At 42.3% G+C, this 18224-nt stretch overlaps 1 protein-coding gene across 3 annotated transcripts in view; it reads left to right on the forward strand.

Moving 5' to 3' along the window:
• phaf1 (phagosome assembly factor 1) overlaps positions 1 to 17785 on the forward strand; it is a 29557-nt gene extending 11772 nt beyond the window's left edge. For 2 of the 3 annotated variants that reach the window (XM_080737417.1, XM_080737419.1), the window contains exons 5-16: positions 1553 to 1632; positions 1992 to 2086; positions 3850 to 3947; positions 4044 to 4156; positions 7040 to 7173; positions 8075 to 8158; positions 9103 to 9185; positions 9320 to 9363; positions 9551 to 9600; positions 10682 to 10740; positions 10884 to 10956; positions 11825 to 17785. In XM_080737417.1, the coding sequence (XP_080593543.1) occupies positions 1553 to 1632; positions 1992 to 2086; positions 3850 to 3947; positions 4044 to 4156; positions 7040 to 7173; positions 8075 to 8158; positions 9103 to 9185; positions 9320 to 9363; positions 9551 to 9600; positions 10682 to 10740; positions 10884 to 10956; positions 11825 to 11926 (1015 nt within the window). In that variant the 3' untranslated portion in view covers positions 11927 to 17785. The remainder of the gene's footprint in view (positions 1 to 1552; positions 1633 to 1991; positions 2087 to 3849; positions 3948 to 4043; positions 4157 to 7039; positions 7174 to 8074; positions 8159 to 9102; positions 9186 to 9319; positions 9364 to 9550; positions 9601 to 10681; positions 10741 to 10883; positions 10957 to 11824) is intronic. The other variant, XM_080737418.1, reaches the window with a different exon arrangement.
• The last annotated feature ends 439 nt before the right edge of the window (positions 17786 to 18224 follow it).

Raw genomic sequence — 18224 nt, forward strand, 5'->3', positions numbered from 1 at the left:
CCTGCCCTGGCTAGGTAGAACCGGTGTATCAGTACATCGTGGTCGTAGGCCACGCAGCAGTCACAGAAAGGTCCTGCTCTCCCCTGAGGACTCAGTGCAGAGAAGGCGTGTGCAACGCCCATGCAGCCGACACAGAGATGGTGAAGATCCTGTCCGTCGATGAGTCCTGGACAGCCTGGACATTGCCTCGGCAGGAAGGCCAGAGGATCCATGGCGAAGCACTGTAGATAGAGTTAACCAGAAGCAGACGAGCTAACAAGCTAACGGCTAAGGCTAGGCCACGCTTGATTCGGGCAGGGCCTGAACAAGCGGTAAGCAGTGTAGCTAACGTTAACAATAGCAGACGAGCTAACAAGCTAACGGCTAATGCTATGCCACGCTTGCTTCGGCGGAGGCCTGAACAAGCAGTAATAATCCTTTGTTATAAAAGGAAATAACTGTCGATTTAGGACGGAACAAGAATAAGTATTCTTAAGTACGGGTTAATTCAACACTCGCCAGTGGGCGACTCCAATGCCACCGCTTTAGGCTAATGCGCGAAGAATAATAATACAAAGGCTGAGTTTCAACTTATCTGAATGTGATATCGCAGAGAGTGAAAAGAGGATGTTACTTCCGCCTCCGGGGGTTTATATAGCCTGGAGGCGGGTCACTCCGGTTTGAGTGACAGGCCCTTCCTACCTACGTTAGTACGGGAGCTGAAGTAGTTTCTCTGAATGATCGCCAGGGGGCGTCATTACCCAAGTGGGAGGTCATCCTGGAATATTGACAGTAAACGTTTCTTCCGCACGTGTTGCTCTCCCCGGTGAAACTCCTCACTGTCGGTTGTGACTAGGGCTGGGTGCAGTAACAACAATACCACCATACCGCGTTGTCGAGTTCATAACCGTGATAATACTGCGATTATAATTGTTATTTTATAAATGTATTTACATTTATATAAATGTATTATTGTATTAATTATTTTCATTCAAAACAACCTTTTTCTGGGAGATACTGCAGCGCCATACCGTCGGTAAACAGTGACTTATTACTGTGATAACTACAAATCCATACCGCCCCAGCCCTACTGGCGCCTCCATGTGTATCAGAGGAGACACCCTCCCCAAACCAAACAGTTGGGGTTGACATTGATGAATAAATTGGAGAGAAAAATGTAAAAACAATCAACAGTTGATAAAGAAGAAGTCAGTGAGCTATATCTTCGTCCATGCCTTACCCCTTATCCCTAAACTTCTAAACTCTCAACTCATGCACATATAGTGCTGCTCTCAGGACTAATGACATGGCATTACTGTAATGTAGCCATGCTGAAGTGAGTCCATTATAACAATCCAAATATGGCCACATAGATTATAAACTAATTCAATACAAGGGGAGCTAAGGAGCTTGCAGAGTTCATTGTTGTTCATCGTTGCGCTGATTGAAGTGTATTATTGTTGATTCTGTGTGAAAACCAATAAAACTTGAATAAAATAAATAAGTAATTCAATACGACCTGTGTTAATGTTTATGGATGTAATAGTAACTGGGTGTGCGTATTGTGTTTCAGTGGAGTCCATTTCAACTCTCAGGCCATTGCCCCGACAATAGAGCAAATAGACCAGTCATTTGGAGCTACGCACCCAGGAGGTAACTTAGAACGCGCGCACACACACACACACACACACACACACACACACACACACACACACACACACACACACACACACACACACTCTCTCTGTAGCTGTAGCTTGATGTCACACAGTGGAGAGTAGGGATGTGAAATAAAATCGATTTTCGACTCATGCTCACCGCGACTCTTTTTTTTCTCCCCAAAATGTTTTAATTGCTTGTTCAAAAACATTATAAGCGTTAATGTTTTCCAAACGTGAGAGGACCTGTGTGTGTTTGTGTGTGTGTGTCTGTATCGGAGACGAGTGCATGTCTGTGTCTGTGTGAAGCATAAGAGAGTGTGTTTATTCATGTGTGTACCTGTGTCCCTCTAGTTTACAACGCTGCAGAGCAGTTGTTCCATCTCAACTTTCGGGGCCTGTCCTTCTCCTTCCAACTGGACTCATGGAACGAGGCTCCCAAATACGAGGTGTGTGTGTGTGTTCTTCTCACTGTGTGCTGTATCGCCTGTCAACTAAGTACAAAAAACAATGCCCTTGGAGCCTCATAATTTGGGTTGGGATCCAGAACCGAAGGAACCCGGATCCAACATTGAGGAACCGGAATCGGTTCCATCCCATTTGGAACCGGTTTTATCACTGGTATGTGGACTTCATGTCCAGTGTACAATGACTTCGTTATTAATGAGTAATGGAGTCCATCATAAAGTAAGGTCAAAGCTGTCCGATGGTATGGAAACGCTGTATGTCCAAAACCTCACAAGCTCTTGTTAATACATTTTTTTAAATAGATTTGGGGCTTTTATGCCTTTATTGATAGCACAGTAGACCGACAGAAAATGGGGAGTGACATGCAGCAAAGGTCGTCGGGATTCGAACCTGCGACACGCAGGGCCTATGTGGTATGCACCTGGTCCGCAAGGCCAGCAGGCGCCTCAAAGCTCTTTTTAATACTTACCATTGGTTACATTTGTTTTTTTGGACCACTTTCACTATCAAAAGGCTTCAGATTTCAAGTAGTGAAAATAGCAGATCTACAAGCTCACAAGGTGCCGCATCGTGACACGTTGTGAGCATGCAGAACTTCTATTTTTTTTTGCTGTTTTTGCACGACATTGTTGTACAATGAAGTAGGGCATTAATTTATGGGTAAAAAACAAACATAAAAAGATGAAAACTGGAGATACAAGGTTTCTGCCTGACAGCGGCAGTATGTGAATTGGCTGAATCCTCTGTCCTTCCTTGGGGTCCTCTAGCTGAATGCTGTTCTCATTGCTGATGCTGTTGCTGATTATGCTCACTTTTGCTTCAGTTTGACTCATGGTTTGCTTGATCATGAATCTGTACATTTCTCCTGCAGTCAGTCATATACCAGTAATGGAACCTAAGTTAATGTGTATGTTGTCATTTTATTTTAACATTGAGATCAATAGAAACCTTGGGGGGTATCTACTGCGCCCCATTACTCACCATCTTTGAGACGACATCTAATCAATGTGCTTTGATGCACCCATTTGTATTGATGCACTACTTTGCATTGGTGAACCAATATGCACGTGCTTCACTTCTTCCTGCTGAGTGTGTGCTAGTATTGAACAGGATGAATTATGACTAAATGCACACAGGGACGAACAACAAAATAAAAATCAACAGACTAGTATTCACTTTCTGTTGTTTATTGACAAAGTGTATCATTGCACAACTTGTGGCAGCACAGAAACCGAGACCCTGTGTGCATTTTTGTTGTTATTTCTGGGTAGCTGCTGTAGTTAATCTAGCATGCGCCTATATTGGATTTGCATATGAAAATAAAGCAGGGTTTCCTGCAGCACTTTATTGGCCAGGCGGGCCACCCGGCCTAAAATCTGTAGCACCCGGCCAAGAGTCTGGTGAAAAGTATGCCAAATTCCTCCTAAATGTGCGTTTGTGTTTGTTTAAGCAACTTCTCCTCCTATGTTGAGTGCAAAAATAAGAATTAATCAATATTAAGGGAATTCATTGAAACAAATTAATTGATTAATGAATTAAAATGTTGGCGCGCGTGCTTCACGTGCACGCCAGACTCTTCCCCCCCCCCCCAGCCTACCAGCTGGCCAAGCCTTTTTCCTGCAGGAAACCCTGTAAAGCAGCCTATTTAGTCTGTGTGTGACAGTGTTCGTGTGAGTTATGCAATACGTATAACAAAACCCCCCAGTATTGTCCTGCATTACTCCCAGTTGTTTTGCCTTGGCAGCCTAACTTTGCCCTGGGCTTGGCCTCCCTGCAGATTCCCCATGGGGCCATGGTCAAGAGGATGCACATCTACACTGGCAACAACCTCCAGGATACGAGGTATCATAATTATTGCACATACACACTGCTACATGTACTGTACCACACATTGGCAGATACTCACACAAACGTTACTACACCTCTGTTTCCCTCCAGGGCCCCGGTGATGCCGCTAGCCTGTTTCCTTGGTAATGTGTATGCAGAGTGTGTGGATGTCCTGAGAGATGGGGCGGGGCCTCTGGGGCTCAAACTCCGCCTTCTCACAGCAGGTAACTTCTGTCTGTTTTATAGCACACCCTGTGTATACATTTGAAGTGTCAAAAACTGCCTACCTTTCCAAAATATCTCGGTCCCATCCTCTTTTACAGTACACTTTAAGACATAATAAGACAGAATAAAGCCATAATAAGAAATAATGTGTTGGTAATTAGAGCTAATATATTTTATTAGACAGAAACAAAGACAGAATAGTAGAAAGAGCGAATACATTATCTGGCACCGGCATCGCTGGTAACTGCCGCGGCAGCCACCACCGCACGGACGGGCAGTTTACCGCTACGGGACCTGCCGGTCCGTGCGGCGGCCGCCGGTCCTACTGGCGGGACTGCTGGTCCTATCGCCGGCGATGCAGTGCGACTGCTAGTCGAACTGCCAGTCGTGCGGCAGTGTCTGCCGCTGCAATTCGCTCTTTCTACTATTCTGTCTTTGTTTCTGTCTAATAAAATATATTAGCTCTAATTACCAACACATTATTTCTTATTATGGCTTTATTCTGTCTTATTATGTCTTATTATGTCTTAAAGTGTACTGTAAAAGAGGATGGGACCAATATCTCTAGCGTAGGTGAAGCAAAGTGTAGAAATACTGTATGTCACCAGGCTGCACACCTACAGTATATTACTCTTTACAAGCCTTTGACAGCATGTTGGCCATGTTTTTGTCCCCTACAACGAAAGTGGAAGGTGGGGGACTATGAAACGGTTTCTGTCTGTGAATGAGTGTTTTCGCCCGTCACACTGTAATGCAGACTTAATAGTATTAGTCAAGGAGGATCTGATCAGCAAGGCACAGGCGAATGTAATTGTTGAAACAGATGTTATCACCAACAAAGTTAAGACGTGTGGCAAGCCCAGAGGGCAAGATATTGAGGAAGAAATGGCAGATCTTGTTGAAACAGAGAAACGGATGATATCACCAAAACCTGAGGCGTGTGGAAACCCCAGAGGGCAAGATATTGAGGAGGAAACAAAAGATCATGCCTGTTTCATAATGTAGCAAAAAAATGATATGAGTAATTTTTCAAAACCGCACCACGCCTCTCGCGGTGTTACACCCTATTTGGTTCATCAGATTCTGTGTATTACCGGAAGGTCACAGGATCTGTTTAGAAACTAATGCAGTATGTTGGAGTAATTGCTTTATAAGAGGCAACGAGGTACTGTAGATGCAGATCTTTGTTGACCTTGGTGTGTGTGTGTGTGTGTGTGTGTGTGTGTGTGTGTGTGTGTGTGTGTGTGTGTGTGTGTGTGTGTGTGTGTGTGTGTGTGTGTGTGTGTGTGTGTGTGTGTGTGTGTGTGTGTGTGTGTGTGTGTGTGTGTGTGTGTGTACTGTCTCAAAGTCAAAAGGTGTGTGTGTGTGTGTGTCATGCACAAACATGCTTATGCAACCCCCTATCAGTGTAAGTCTGTCTCAGTTTAAATGTGTGTTCATTCATGTAGGGGAGAGAGAAGGTACATGCATTGATATGATGATTAAAGCAGATTTGGGAAGGGCCATTTCACTGGACCTTTAAGGGGTCCATGTTCACTATTTCTATCTTCAGCCCTACGTCAGTCAATTCATTGAAGCCACTCGATTTGGATTTATTGAATTAGAATATATTTGATTTGATAGACGAGCTGTGACAACAACCTAGGACTGTATCAGCTGTGTGAGAGAGGCAACATGCACAACAAAGCATACGAGAGGAGTCTGTTAACCGTCTTCATAAATTGAAATGAAATGTGGGACTACATGACTAGTGGGGGCGACATGTTTACTATTCTGATATATTTGTCTATCTCCTCTGTAAAGGGAAGTGGTAACAGTTTATAGCTTTGTAATACTACACAGCATTTGGGGAGACATTGCAATACCAGTCACTTATACACTGTATATGGGCCATGGGTTTTATAAGTCTTGATGAAGAGCTAATGTAACATTTTTCTGCATTTCTAGTATGTTTGACAATATATTTGTATTTTTTATTTTACTTTCATGAGTCCTCTGTAGACCTGTAGTCCTCTGTATTCTAGTCCAATCCTTTCCTGTTCTACTGTGTACTGTGTCTTTTCTGTTCTAGTCACTGTATATTCTTGTTGCGACCGTAGTATGTGAACGGTCACAGCTTGTCCGTATTCTCTTTCTGTCTGTCACGCCTGACACTGTGGTTCTATGGGTTTGTCGCTCTGACATCATGCTCTGATGTCACTGTGATGTCAGGGGAACCACTCTTAACAGAATTGGTTTGCAGCTGTGACATCACGCTCTGGCTTCACTATGATGTCACACTAACAGAATCCCTTTTATGCCCATATATGGAGTTCCCGGATGTCATCAATATTAAGCCCATATCTAACAGGACTTTTTATGGTAATGCCCATATATGGAGGCCACATCGGCCACATACCACATTAACAGAATCCATATAGATCTCCATTTATGGGCATAAAAGGGTACGAAGTCAGATGTCATAGACATCATAGGACTTTCACATAACGAATAACTGAGTAAGCATGTTTGGGCTCTCACAGCATATCTCCATATACAGTACATGGATCTCCATATATGGGTACCATGGGTCTCCATATATGGGTAACAGGTCCGATAAACATCACTGGCCAGATGGCCAAGAAATGGCGCAACGGTCACATGTCGCCATGATGCGTCTTACTAGTATATATACTGTATATCTGTATCTATTTGGGTGCTGTGATTGTTTTTTTTTTGTTTTGTTTTTACTGAACCCCTAAATATCATTCATAGTTCATTTTAATTGTACGACTCTGTAGGTGTTTAGCTCATCAATAAAAGGCCGAATTTCTGTCCTGCGATATCCTGTATGAGGAAGTATAAATAAAGATGGATTCTCTTGCACTGTATTATGTGTGCAGGCTGCGGTCCTGGCAATATGACCGACACCAAGGTGAGGTCGCTGGAGAGGTGCATCTACTTTGGAGACTCCTGTCAGGATGTACTGGGGGCCCTGGGTTCACCACACAAAGCCTTCTACAAGTCTGAAGATAAGGTAGGACCAGTGTTACCAGATGGGAAATGTTGAATTATCGTACCGGAGGCTCAGAATTATCGTATTTGACATGAAACTATCGTACACGGCCAAAAAAGAGAAATCACTCGCGTAAAAACGTAATTTCACCAAAAAATGCGTCTTTAGTGTAGAAACGACCTCGTTTTAGACTCCTGCGTGACAAAAACGCATCAGATTTGCTGTGTGGAGGCAGGCAACTTCTTGGAGCTTACACAAATAAAAGCCTGAAACTGGTCTGGAAAGATGCAACCAGTGTTTTTAATGCCTCCAAGTACAGATCTAGGGTCAGATTGACTGGTTTCCTGGCTTATTTTGAGAAGCCAAACCAGATCCCAGATCAGCAGCCAGGGAAAATAGTGAATTCACGCTCTTTTTGATGATATGCCGAAATTATCGTACATTTGGGCATTTTTGGAATTATTGATCGTACATCGTACAGAGGGTCAAATTATCGTACAAATACGATAATTATCGTACGTCTGGCAACACTGGGTAGGACTAGGAGGACTCCAGACGTATCTGTTCTAGCCTTTTATTTATTTATGTATACTGTTGACACATTGACTCCAAAAGAAACCACATAATCACAACATCCCCAGTTTGATTCTGGCTGGAGACTTGTACGTGTCCTTCTCCTTTCTGCCCTCAGTTTGCTGTCTCTACTTTCCTATCAGAATAAAGGCAACACCTGGTTTTGCATGTGTTTATGTTTGGGCAGACTTCAACGAAGGTTTTGTCCTAGGAGAAATAACATCACACCCCAGGCCTACTTTTGCTATACTTTGTCTCTTATTTATTAGTTGTAATTAATTGGTTCTTTAGTATTACTATATGCAGTCTGCGTTGTGCATTAACATAGTGTTTATACTGTTTATTTCAGATGAAGATCCATTCTCCGTCACCTCACAAACAGGTTCCTTCCAAATGTAACGACTACTTCTTCAACTACTTCACCCTAGGAGTGGTATGTTGTTCAGCAACTATGTTTTTGTGTATTCAGTCTGCATATATTCATGTCTTTCACACACTCACCAGGATTATGTTTGCATTGTGTGTTGTTGTGTGGGTTAATTCAACTTTTATTAATAATTGGCTATCCAAAGGCATGTTGGCCTGAAGTAAATCACGCATGAAGAAAATAGTAAAAATCATTAATAGAATATGATATTGCTGCTACTCATGTCCGTGTCCGCCCCTGTCTGCCATAGGCTGACGGGGTCAACAAAGGCATCTGTAGAAGTTCCACAATTTATTTGAGCAGATAGTGGGTTATTAGCTTAGTTCCAGACCCTGAATCGCTAGCCACACCCCTTTAAATTTTTTGTTTTGGCGTTTCAGGTCTAGCATCGCTCTCATTGAAGAGTGCCTGCCACGGTTGAAAATCCGATCGGCGAATCAGCGTCGTGAATCAGCGTCTTGTGATCAGCGTGGGTGGGGGTTTCCCAGAACTCATGTGTGTTTCCAAGTACACCAGCGCCGCCGCCGTACCGTACCGCGCATCGCGTCGCGATAAAATGCGGTAAATTGCGGTAAAATGCGATCGTATCGATCTCGCTGTGAAACACCAGTAGCAGGCATGTTATGTTGTGTTTGATTACTAGTTCGTAGTGCTCCTATTCTGACTGTTTCTTTGGTTAGCAAGTAGCACTAGCAAGCAACAGGCTAGCCACTAGCCAGCCACACTGAACCAATCGCTGAAGACTGCCTTTTTTTTTGGCAACGCCCATCCCTGCAATCGCCTTCGGTGGAAGTGAGTTCAGACTGAATAATGGAGTGAAACGAAATGTCAATTCAGGCTGAGTGTCAGGCTAGTGGGTTATTTCAGCCCCAAGATAATACAGTATTTTTGACATCAGACGAATGGCTTATCAGGGGGGAATGGCTGATTTGTATCTGTGACTCTCTCAGGACATCCTGTTTGACTCTGCCACTCATCTGGTTAAGAAGTTTGTTCTCCATACCAACTACCCAGGACATTACAACTTCAACATGTAAGTCTGTGTTTCCATTTCTTTTGCGCTTTCTCTTAAATATGTGTCTTTTACCTGCCTCTTCCTCCGCCTATTACCTTTGTGTCTTTCATTTGTTTTAATGGTGACAACATACATTTTCTTTTTCAATGCAGATATCATCGATGTGACTTTAAAATTCCGCTAGTATTCAAGAAAGGTAAGTGAGGTTGTTTTAAACATGCATTTATGTGTTCTGCAGAATGAGGTATCCAATGATTAAGCACGCAGCGCACGTGGCCCATGCAATCTCAGTGCCACAACATTTCACATCTAGTGTGTTTCAGACCATTATTTATCTTTATTTATCTGTTAATGTTCTTCGCTCTTTCTGTTCTTTCTTTTAGAAGGAGCACTTACCCAGGCAGATGACTGCATTTTAACCACCTACAGCAAGGTTGGATATACTCCTTGAAAAACTGTCCTGCTTGATCTAACGACCGCACAATCATTGCCTCTCATAGGCTGAGATGAAATCTCACTAGACAGTATTGTAAATGGATGCGGGGTGGCTGTGGTCTATTTGCTGTGGCTCTGGAGTGTCTGGTTATCTGTCTGGAAGCATTTAGGCCTCAGGGAGTCACTGGGAGGAAGCACAGGGATGTGATCTTATTTTCAGGGTTTCTGGTCGATTGGACTGACTCATGGGGGAATAGCAAATTGCTTTGCTGTTGTGTTGGTGGACAGTCAACTGTTTCCCCGGGCCTTCACAACATCTTAACAAAGTCTTACGCTCATAGTTCACAATATGAGCATTTTGTTGTATTGATTTCTAATTTAGAGCACTGTTCTCCTGCTATTTTCCACACTGTGCCCTGCGGCTTATAGTGCACATGGTCATTCTGGCCATCGTGTCTGGCTACAACATTCAGAAGTGCAACAACAGGAGGGTAGAAATATAACATCTTGTGCACTCGTCTCTTGCCATATCTCGCCTCAAATCATGTGGACACATGACCTTTCCTGTAGTAACAAAAAGGCAGTGAAATGGAAATGAGGATTGTGTCTCTGCTTTCTAACAGCATTGCCTGTACTACAGTAGAGAAATAATAGGGGAGATCAATGGAGAATAATGACAGTACATGCTTCATCAGCTGGGAAGGTAATAATACCAACTAAATGACAGTTCGCTCCAATCTGCTGCATCTCATTGGTTGTTTCCAAGGCTGTTCACAGACTGCATTCGTGTGACTATTTACAGTGTGCTTCCAAACAGACTTTTTGATTTGTTGTATCATTCATACCAGGGGAATGCCGAACACAGCCACAGAGTTGCACGAGTTGTTGTAGGATTGGATGGAGAGGAGAATATTAGTCATTCAGTATACATCCACTGCAGTACCTCCCCGATTGCTTCCTTTTGTCTGGGGATTTGAGTCAGCAACTGCATGATTTGAGTCAGCGACCTTCTTTCAAACATTTAGACAGCTGTCCTCCTCAGCATAGTCACTTGATTTCCCTTTTTGTTTCTTGGTCAGTGGGATCAGATCCAGGAACTTTTGGGACACCCCATGGAAAAACCTGTGGTCCTGCATAGGTAAAATACTTAAACACAATTTCACTTTTATGTTAGTAAAATAAATCTGGTATCTAGATTTCTTTAGCAAAATGGCCATTTAATCTTGCACCAAATTGTTGTCTGATTTATGACATGATTGAGCATTTGTGTTGTGTCGGCAGGTCGTCATCAGCCAACAATACCAACCCCTTTGGCTCTACCTTCTGTTTTGGACTGCAGAGGATGATCTTTGAGGTTAGGCAATCAATAGCTCTTCTCTCTGTATGCATATGGCAGCATCTTAGAGACCTATTCAACACAGTAGTGATAGGATACGATACAATATACTTTATTATCCTCACGGGGACACTTGTCTTGAACTCAAATGCTGCACACCTAAACAAAGCAGCATATACCATACTGTACCAAATTACAACCACAATTGCACATATTGCACATATTACACAACTAGCGATGATACTAGGTGGTTTGATCCAATAAACTACAGAATGTTGGAGTAAAACCCTTCAAACTGTGTACGTGTTCCAGCCCATTCAATCACATCGCTGTTGTCGCGCCTCGCGGTGTGAGGCGTTGTGTGCTTGTCAGAGCACATGAGCGGAGCTGAGCGAGAACAATTGCCGTTCCACGCTCCAGAGGGCTCACTACTCGCTCTGGTCGGCCGCCACGCCGCGCCGCTCCGCTCCGACGCTCACCTTGATTTGCGCATCTCACGCTCCGCTCAGGGTCATCAATCAGAGTCAGCAGCCAAAATTACACCAAAAAGTATTTTGCTACCATGTTCGAAACACTTTCTCCTTTGCCTCCTTTGGTTCGGCGCTCCAAGGAGCGGAGGAAAATCCTCGCTCCTTCACCACTCTGACCCATTTTAAAACTCGCTCACGTTCAACTAAAAAAAATCACCACCCCGCTCCCCGCGCCGCTCGTGCTCCGCTCACATGCTCTGGTGCTTGTAGATCTGGTAATTTCACTCGTTTTGGGCAATAGTCTTATATGATGAGGCAGGACTTAAATATACGAAAATACATCCAAATTTAAAACTTGGAGATACAAGGTTTCTGGTGGACAGTGACGATATCTTCTCTGTGTTACTGTCCCTTAGGTCATGCAGAATAACCACATAGCATCAGTGACCCTCTATGGTGCTCCACGGACTGTCAGCCAGACCCGACCCGACTCTAGTACTGGTGCCCACCGGACATGAAACCAGCTCTTTCAGGTCTTCTTCGGCAACCAGACATGACCCAGAACCACAGACTACATGGCCCAGACGTATAACTGCTTACCGAGTATAAAACCACCCTGATGTCATTGCTAACGTAGAACCATCCAGCATCTACCATGCCTGGCAGAGAGACCTCCTTTACCCAGTGATCAAACAACAAACGTAACATGACCGCACATGACGCTGGTGCGTTTGATCCAACCCTAACCAATAGCAGGATTATCACTGGGGATACAACGAACCATACTGCTACTGAGATAATCCACAGGCTCATTGGGTATTGGAGGATAATGCTAACAAAGAATTCATCCACACAACGTTCCCTTTCTGGACCCATTTGGGTGCCTCAGTGCTGTCACAAAGAAGCAACATGGCACAACATATAGTAACAGTAACTTGTCACTGTGGTAAGATGTTTAGTTCCTCACCTTTGTAGCAATCACCCGGTGCAGTCAACCAATTGTAACTGGCTATGGAGCAGGTTTGTGGAGCTACAGTAAATATGACTGTCCCTGAGAATTTCAACAACCAATCTCTGGCTTGATCCACAGCATACACACCATCAACCTGCACTGCCAGCCTAACCAGGAACATAACCATGCTTAAACCTGCAGCCATACGTAGGTTCAAATCCAGTCCCTCCAAAAACCACAGTACTGTAGGTCTGTTACAGAATGGCTCAGTCATAAACCTGTGAGAAGAACCAAACACAGTCAAAGAACCAAACCAGCCCAGGCAACAACCTTTGATCAGACGCCAGCCACCAAAACCATGAAAAACCTGGGATAAAACTGGATTTAACCCAGTCCAACAAAATGAACAACCAAACGCGTCATGGGGCAGAAGACGACCCAGCAAGAACTCTGCAGAACCAACCAGATCAGAGCCTTTAACTTATTCTCCCCTCTCCCAACTCGTCTATCTGATTGGCTTGCTTAATACAGATACACACACACACACAGGTAACAGAACGCTTACAATCCCCAAAATGATTGGTGCAGTATTTGCGGCTGCAGAGATTTGTGTGTCCAGGCGCTGTTTACTTTTGCTTTACACATTATGCACACACAAGCTTACATAAACGACGTGTTCCGCTGCTTTTCAAACTCACATTTCAAGATGCCGTCTTGAAACCTCAAACACACTGAGATGTACCCCAGCATTACAGTCTTGTCGCAGCGTATCTCCCATGAGTACTGCGGCTCACCTTCTGTAGCCACCACCACCAGGTACATCTCACCCTCCCTCACACACACACACACACACGCACACACACACAGAAGGACCCAGTTATGCATGGAGACATGCAAGCATGCGCTCAGACACAAGGAATTGCATGTACTTGGCAGGTTTTTATTTTATTTTATGAGAAGATGAGATACAAGCACAAACTGTCTGGCTTTTTATTATTATTATTTTAAGAGCATGGTTTGAGGGGTCTTTCTTGTTCTTTCTCTATAATGTTCTCTATCAGTTTATCTCTCGCAAACTTTCTATTTCTCCATCACTCACTCATGCCATAACCATGCTCCATTTTGTTCTGGAAAGTTTGTTTTTTCCATTTGCATTTGCACTAATATACACCTTCTTACTTGATTGGTTGATTGTTGTCTGTCCATGGAGAGATTGTGTGTGTGTGTGTGTGTGTGTGTGTGTGTGTGTGTGTGTGTGTGTGTGTGTGTGTGTGTGTGTGTGTGTGTGTGTGTGTGTGTGTGTGTGTGGGTGTGCGGGTGTGTGCGCGTGCGGGTGTGTGTGCACGTGTTATCCTAGTCTGACTCCATCTCCATGTCAGCACATTGATGCATGTGGAGGTTTATTCACTGCAGTTCTTCAAATCATTTCTTCACTGTTTTTCTTGAATTGCCAAACATTGTAGCCAAAGATGTTTTCCAGTTTGACTTCATTCAGTCTGCTTACATTGATCACCAATGTTCATGTGTAGAATTTGCACTTCAGAGAGGAGAATTCTGTGTTGTCGCTCTCCTTTCTGTTCATCCATCTGTACTGCTCAAATCATCATTCTGGTCAAGCTTTTATTTCAGCTCCCTTTTCTGTAATTGGTTATTGGAAATAGACTGCGTGAAAGTGCAGCAAAGGCTGGCTCTGCTTAATGTGTTGCATCCAATTAGACATGTCATTCTGACCTTGACTGAATATTTTCGGGTCAGGCTGAATTTGTTATTCAAAGCAAGTGTAGCGGAGTCCCTTTCGCTCACTGAGGGCTAGTTAAAGTTAAAATATTTTATATTTCGCTGCTGCCCAATTACATAATACATACGGATGAGAGAGCTTTAATTTAAGCCGTCAAGAATTATCTTGTATTAATTAAGAACTCATTTCTGTGATGGGGGGGAAATCCACATCCCCTCAGGATGACATTCAGCTGCAGTCTCATCTGCTAACCTATGATCTTTTAAAACTTTTAAATACATGCAACTGAATAAATTATTTGTATTAATTGCAATGCATATATTCTCCTTTCAATATTGATGCTTAGTTTTAACATCCTTTGTGGATTTGATTGTAGCAAGGAGTGTAAAAGTGTAAACCTTCAGGGTTGGAGTCAGAGGCCTCATATCATACATAACGTAAGTTATACTGATATATTGGATGCACATCGGTGTTGTGCACTGAAGATAGCTGAGCTCACACATTCGCAACGCAGTGCATAACCATGTATAAATCAGGAATAACAGAACAGTAGTGCTGATCCGACAAAAATGAGTGTTTCTGATCATTTCTTTGACTTTTATGCATTTCTCTTCACCATACACGACGTGTGTGTATCATTAGGAACTAGGTTGCGAAATGTGTCTTAGTTTATGGGCTTGTGGGCATTATTGAGCAACAACCACTGAAACCATGGGCCTTTGCTCTTGTAAAGTTTAGTTCATCATCATCATCATATATTATTAGGTAAATGTCATAAAACACTGTTGTTGTCCCTTGAGTCATCTTCAAATGCAGGCTTGCCCAACATTAGATTACTGCACATTGGTTTCTAAAAGGAATATTATTGTTTTTCAAAGAGGGATTTTTTTTTTTTATATTTGGAGCACATATCCAATCTTTTCATCCTCCATATCAAAACAAAAACTTAAATATATATAAACTCATGCATGTGTTACAAAAAAAATGAAAATGACTCCACATTGAGCAGAGATCAGCACCACTGTTCTTAAGAGTTGTTATGTGTGGGCCCTGGCGGGTTTAGTGGCGATGTACAAATATTGTAAATAGTGTGTTGTTCCTCTGGTGTCTCGTCATATTGACTAAAGGTAAACCCAGAGATCTGGCTTGCCACCAAACAGCCAGACCAACATGAACCGTCCAGGCACCAGTGGAGTATTTCAATAGGCTGGTACTAATTAGACTCTCGGTAGAATAGATCAGTGGTTCTCAACCTGTGGGCCACATGATTTTGGGGGGGGTCCCCCAGTTGACAGTGAAGTAACAGACCTTTTTAATGCCAAAAAATAAAAAGGCCATTACTGCATCAAAAGTAATCAACAAACTATGCTATAAACTGGTCAAACATCGGCCAAATTGTCAAATTATATAAGAGAGGAAAGATTTGTGAAAATAGCCGATCTACAGGTACAGGACGAGCTCATAGTTGAGCTTGTAGAGCTGCTCTTCTCACAATATTTATCTATGGAACCGAGTCAAACTAAATGTAATGCTTCAACTCTTACAATTCCAAGTGCGTGTTAGGGTTGGGGGGGGTCCCCAGTTCAAATATCATTATTTTGGGGGGGGTAGTGGCCTGAAAGGGTTGAGAACCACTGGAATAGAAGACATGTCATCACAAGACGATGTCTCCAGGGTTCCGAACTTGAGTGTATGGCACATGAACACTGACTCACTAGTGACCTTTCAAACCCTATAAAGTAGTAACTGATTTTCATCGTCTTTAGATTCCGGTTTGTGGATGTGTTGTGCAAATGTACAGCTTCAGCTCACCAACACTTGTTTACACTTGGAAAAATGTCATGGCATTGTCTAGTCTGGTACACTCTCTGGAGGCAGTAATCGCTGAACAAGAAGCCTAGTTGCTCACGAATTGGCTGCAGCAGGAGAAACGTTAAAAACTGTCAGTACAGTTATGCCTGAAGCTAATTAGATGGCCCTGTTCCAGTGCATCCACTCGATGAATCTGGGGAGGAAATATAAAACTGTATAGTTGGCATAACTGATGATGTGTTCATGTTCTTATCACTTGCTTTTGTGCAAGTTAATTTATACGTTTTAAAAGCTGTCAACGTTGTGCCTCATCTCCCACCAAGCCTGTCTTGGACTTCTGTCTCCCTCCTTTGTAAATGGAGTCTCCTTGTACATACATTTTGAGAATGCATTTGAATTGTGTGAGAGTGAGTGAGTGAGAAAGTGAGATTGAGCATGATAGCAGTTTAACATGGCCATTTGTCTCTACTGTCTAGTCATTTTTGTAACCTGCAGAGGTCAATGGGTGGGTTTCCTTTTTGGGTACAGTACATGATCTACTGGTGTCTTAATTTAATCTATTATTTTCTGCTTTTTGTTTTCCTGATTACATCGCTATTGGAGCCCAGTATGATTGTGTTTGAGCATTTGACTTACAGTGGAATAATGGACAACTCTTAGCACTGCATTTCACCTGAGAATCCACCAGAGCTTGTTTTCCTAGAATGATCGGTGCAATCATGATGAGGAGATAAAAGGAGACAGCATCTCGTGTTTTTGTAATCATTCTTGAATATAGATTTGACATTTGAGGCAAAATAATTACATCTTTTGCATCCCAACCACCTCCACTACAGTAACATGGCTGTTGCTTCATCAGAAGTCTGGGACAAAGATATCTGGATATGTATCAAGTGAACTAGCATATTATGTGTAAGAAGAACGTTCTTGTAAACCAATGCCTACATATTGACCCAGCTCTCTTTTTATCTTGCATTTAATATTAGATGTGTGACATTAGGTGTGTGACAGCCAAAGGTTGGGACTCAAGTACAAGAGAAAATGATTTAGTGAGCTTTGTACCATTGTAAGTACAGTAGATATAGGCACATGGGATTTTGGTGCTAGAATATGCTTTTGGTGACTGCAGTCCCATATTGTGATGGTGGTGATGCAATGTTGCTTAGAGTGAGAGAGAGAGAGACGCTTTTACACTGGGTAGTTTTCTCACCCTGACTCAGGTGGACATATCATATAGGCCTAACCTTTTGTTGTGTTTTCCTTTTTTTTTTTTTTTTTTTTTGGGGTATGTCTGATTTTTATGACTTAGATTTCACAGGGTTCTCGGGTTTTCCTTATTTTATTTTTTGGGGAAGAACAGAAGAATGAATGATTGTCATGATCAGATTCTTGTAATTGTTAACAGACAACTTCTGCTCTGTGTAACATATTAATCCACGTATTGTCTCCTCTTTATATTGTACATTATAATATCCCAACTCCTTTGCATCCCTCCAAATAATTATTTTCCGTGGATATTTTAAACCTATTTCTGCAAATGGGTCATACTTAATTAAAACTTGTGAATCAGATCCATTGGAATGTGGTGTTTTATATTTTGAAACTTTAAACCTTGTGTATAAAGATTCCCCAAGCATGTCCTCTGGAGACAGCAATAACTGTACAGTTTGGTGCAAAAAGAAATGTTTGGCTTCACTGAAAACCTTCTGCTTTTGACTGCTGGAATGCTTCGGACAATGCTGTGATGATGATACTTATTGAGATGAGTTTCTGCCATGGAATCTTGTCAAGATTCAAATGTTTGGACATTTGGAGATTTTTATAGAGAAAATCCCCGCTCAGTCAGAATTCTGTTCATTGAAATTCATGTATTGCTGTGTGCTCAACCAGTATGACATGGAAAAAATTAAATAAAAATGAATAAAAACAAACATTGATGTGTAACTGAGTGAAATGTTTGTTTCTTTCTTTGTTTTTATTTCCCAGAATAAAAAGTCAGGCAATGACAAACAAAAACAATATGGAACCAGAATGAGATCCTCAAGCCTTAATTTAACTCAAGAGTGAATGAATTGACCCATAAAAGGGTCCACTTTCACATTGAGATAAATTAGACGATTTTACCGTTTGCTTGTAAATTGGCATCCATCTCACTTTTACTTTAGTAAAAGTTCTGTTATGCTAAGATATGACATCATATAGAACTGACTTTTTTCATGATGAATAATGCTTGAGATAAAAATCTATTATGTCAAAATGACATTTGGCTCACTGCAGCATTCACCGTTACCTAAATCAATGATACTGGATTATA

This window comes from Nannobrachium achirus (genome assembly GCF_963921795.1).
Source record: "Nannobrachium achirus genome assembly, chromosome: 11".
NCBI classification, from domain to species: Eukaryota; Metazoa; Chordata; class Actinopteri; order Myctophiformes; family Myctophidae; genus Nannobrachium; species Nannobrachium achirus.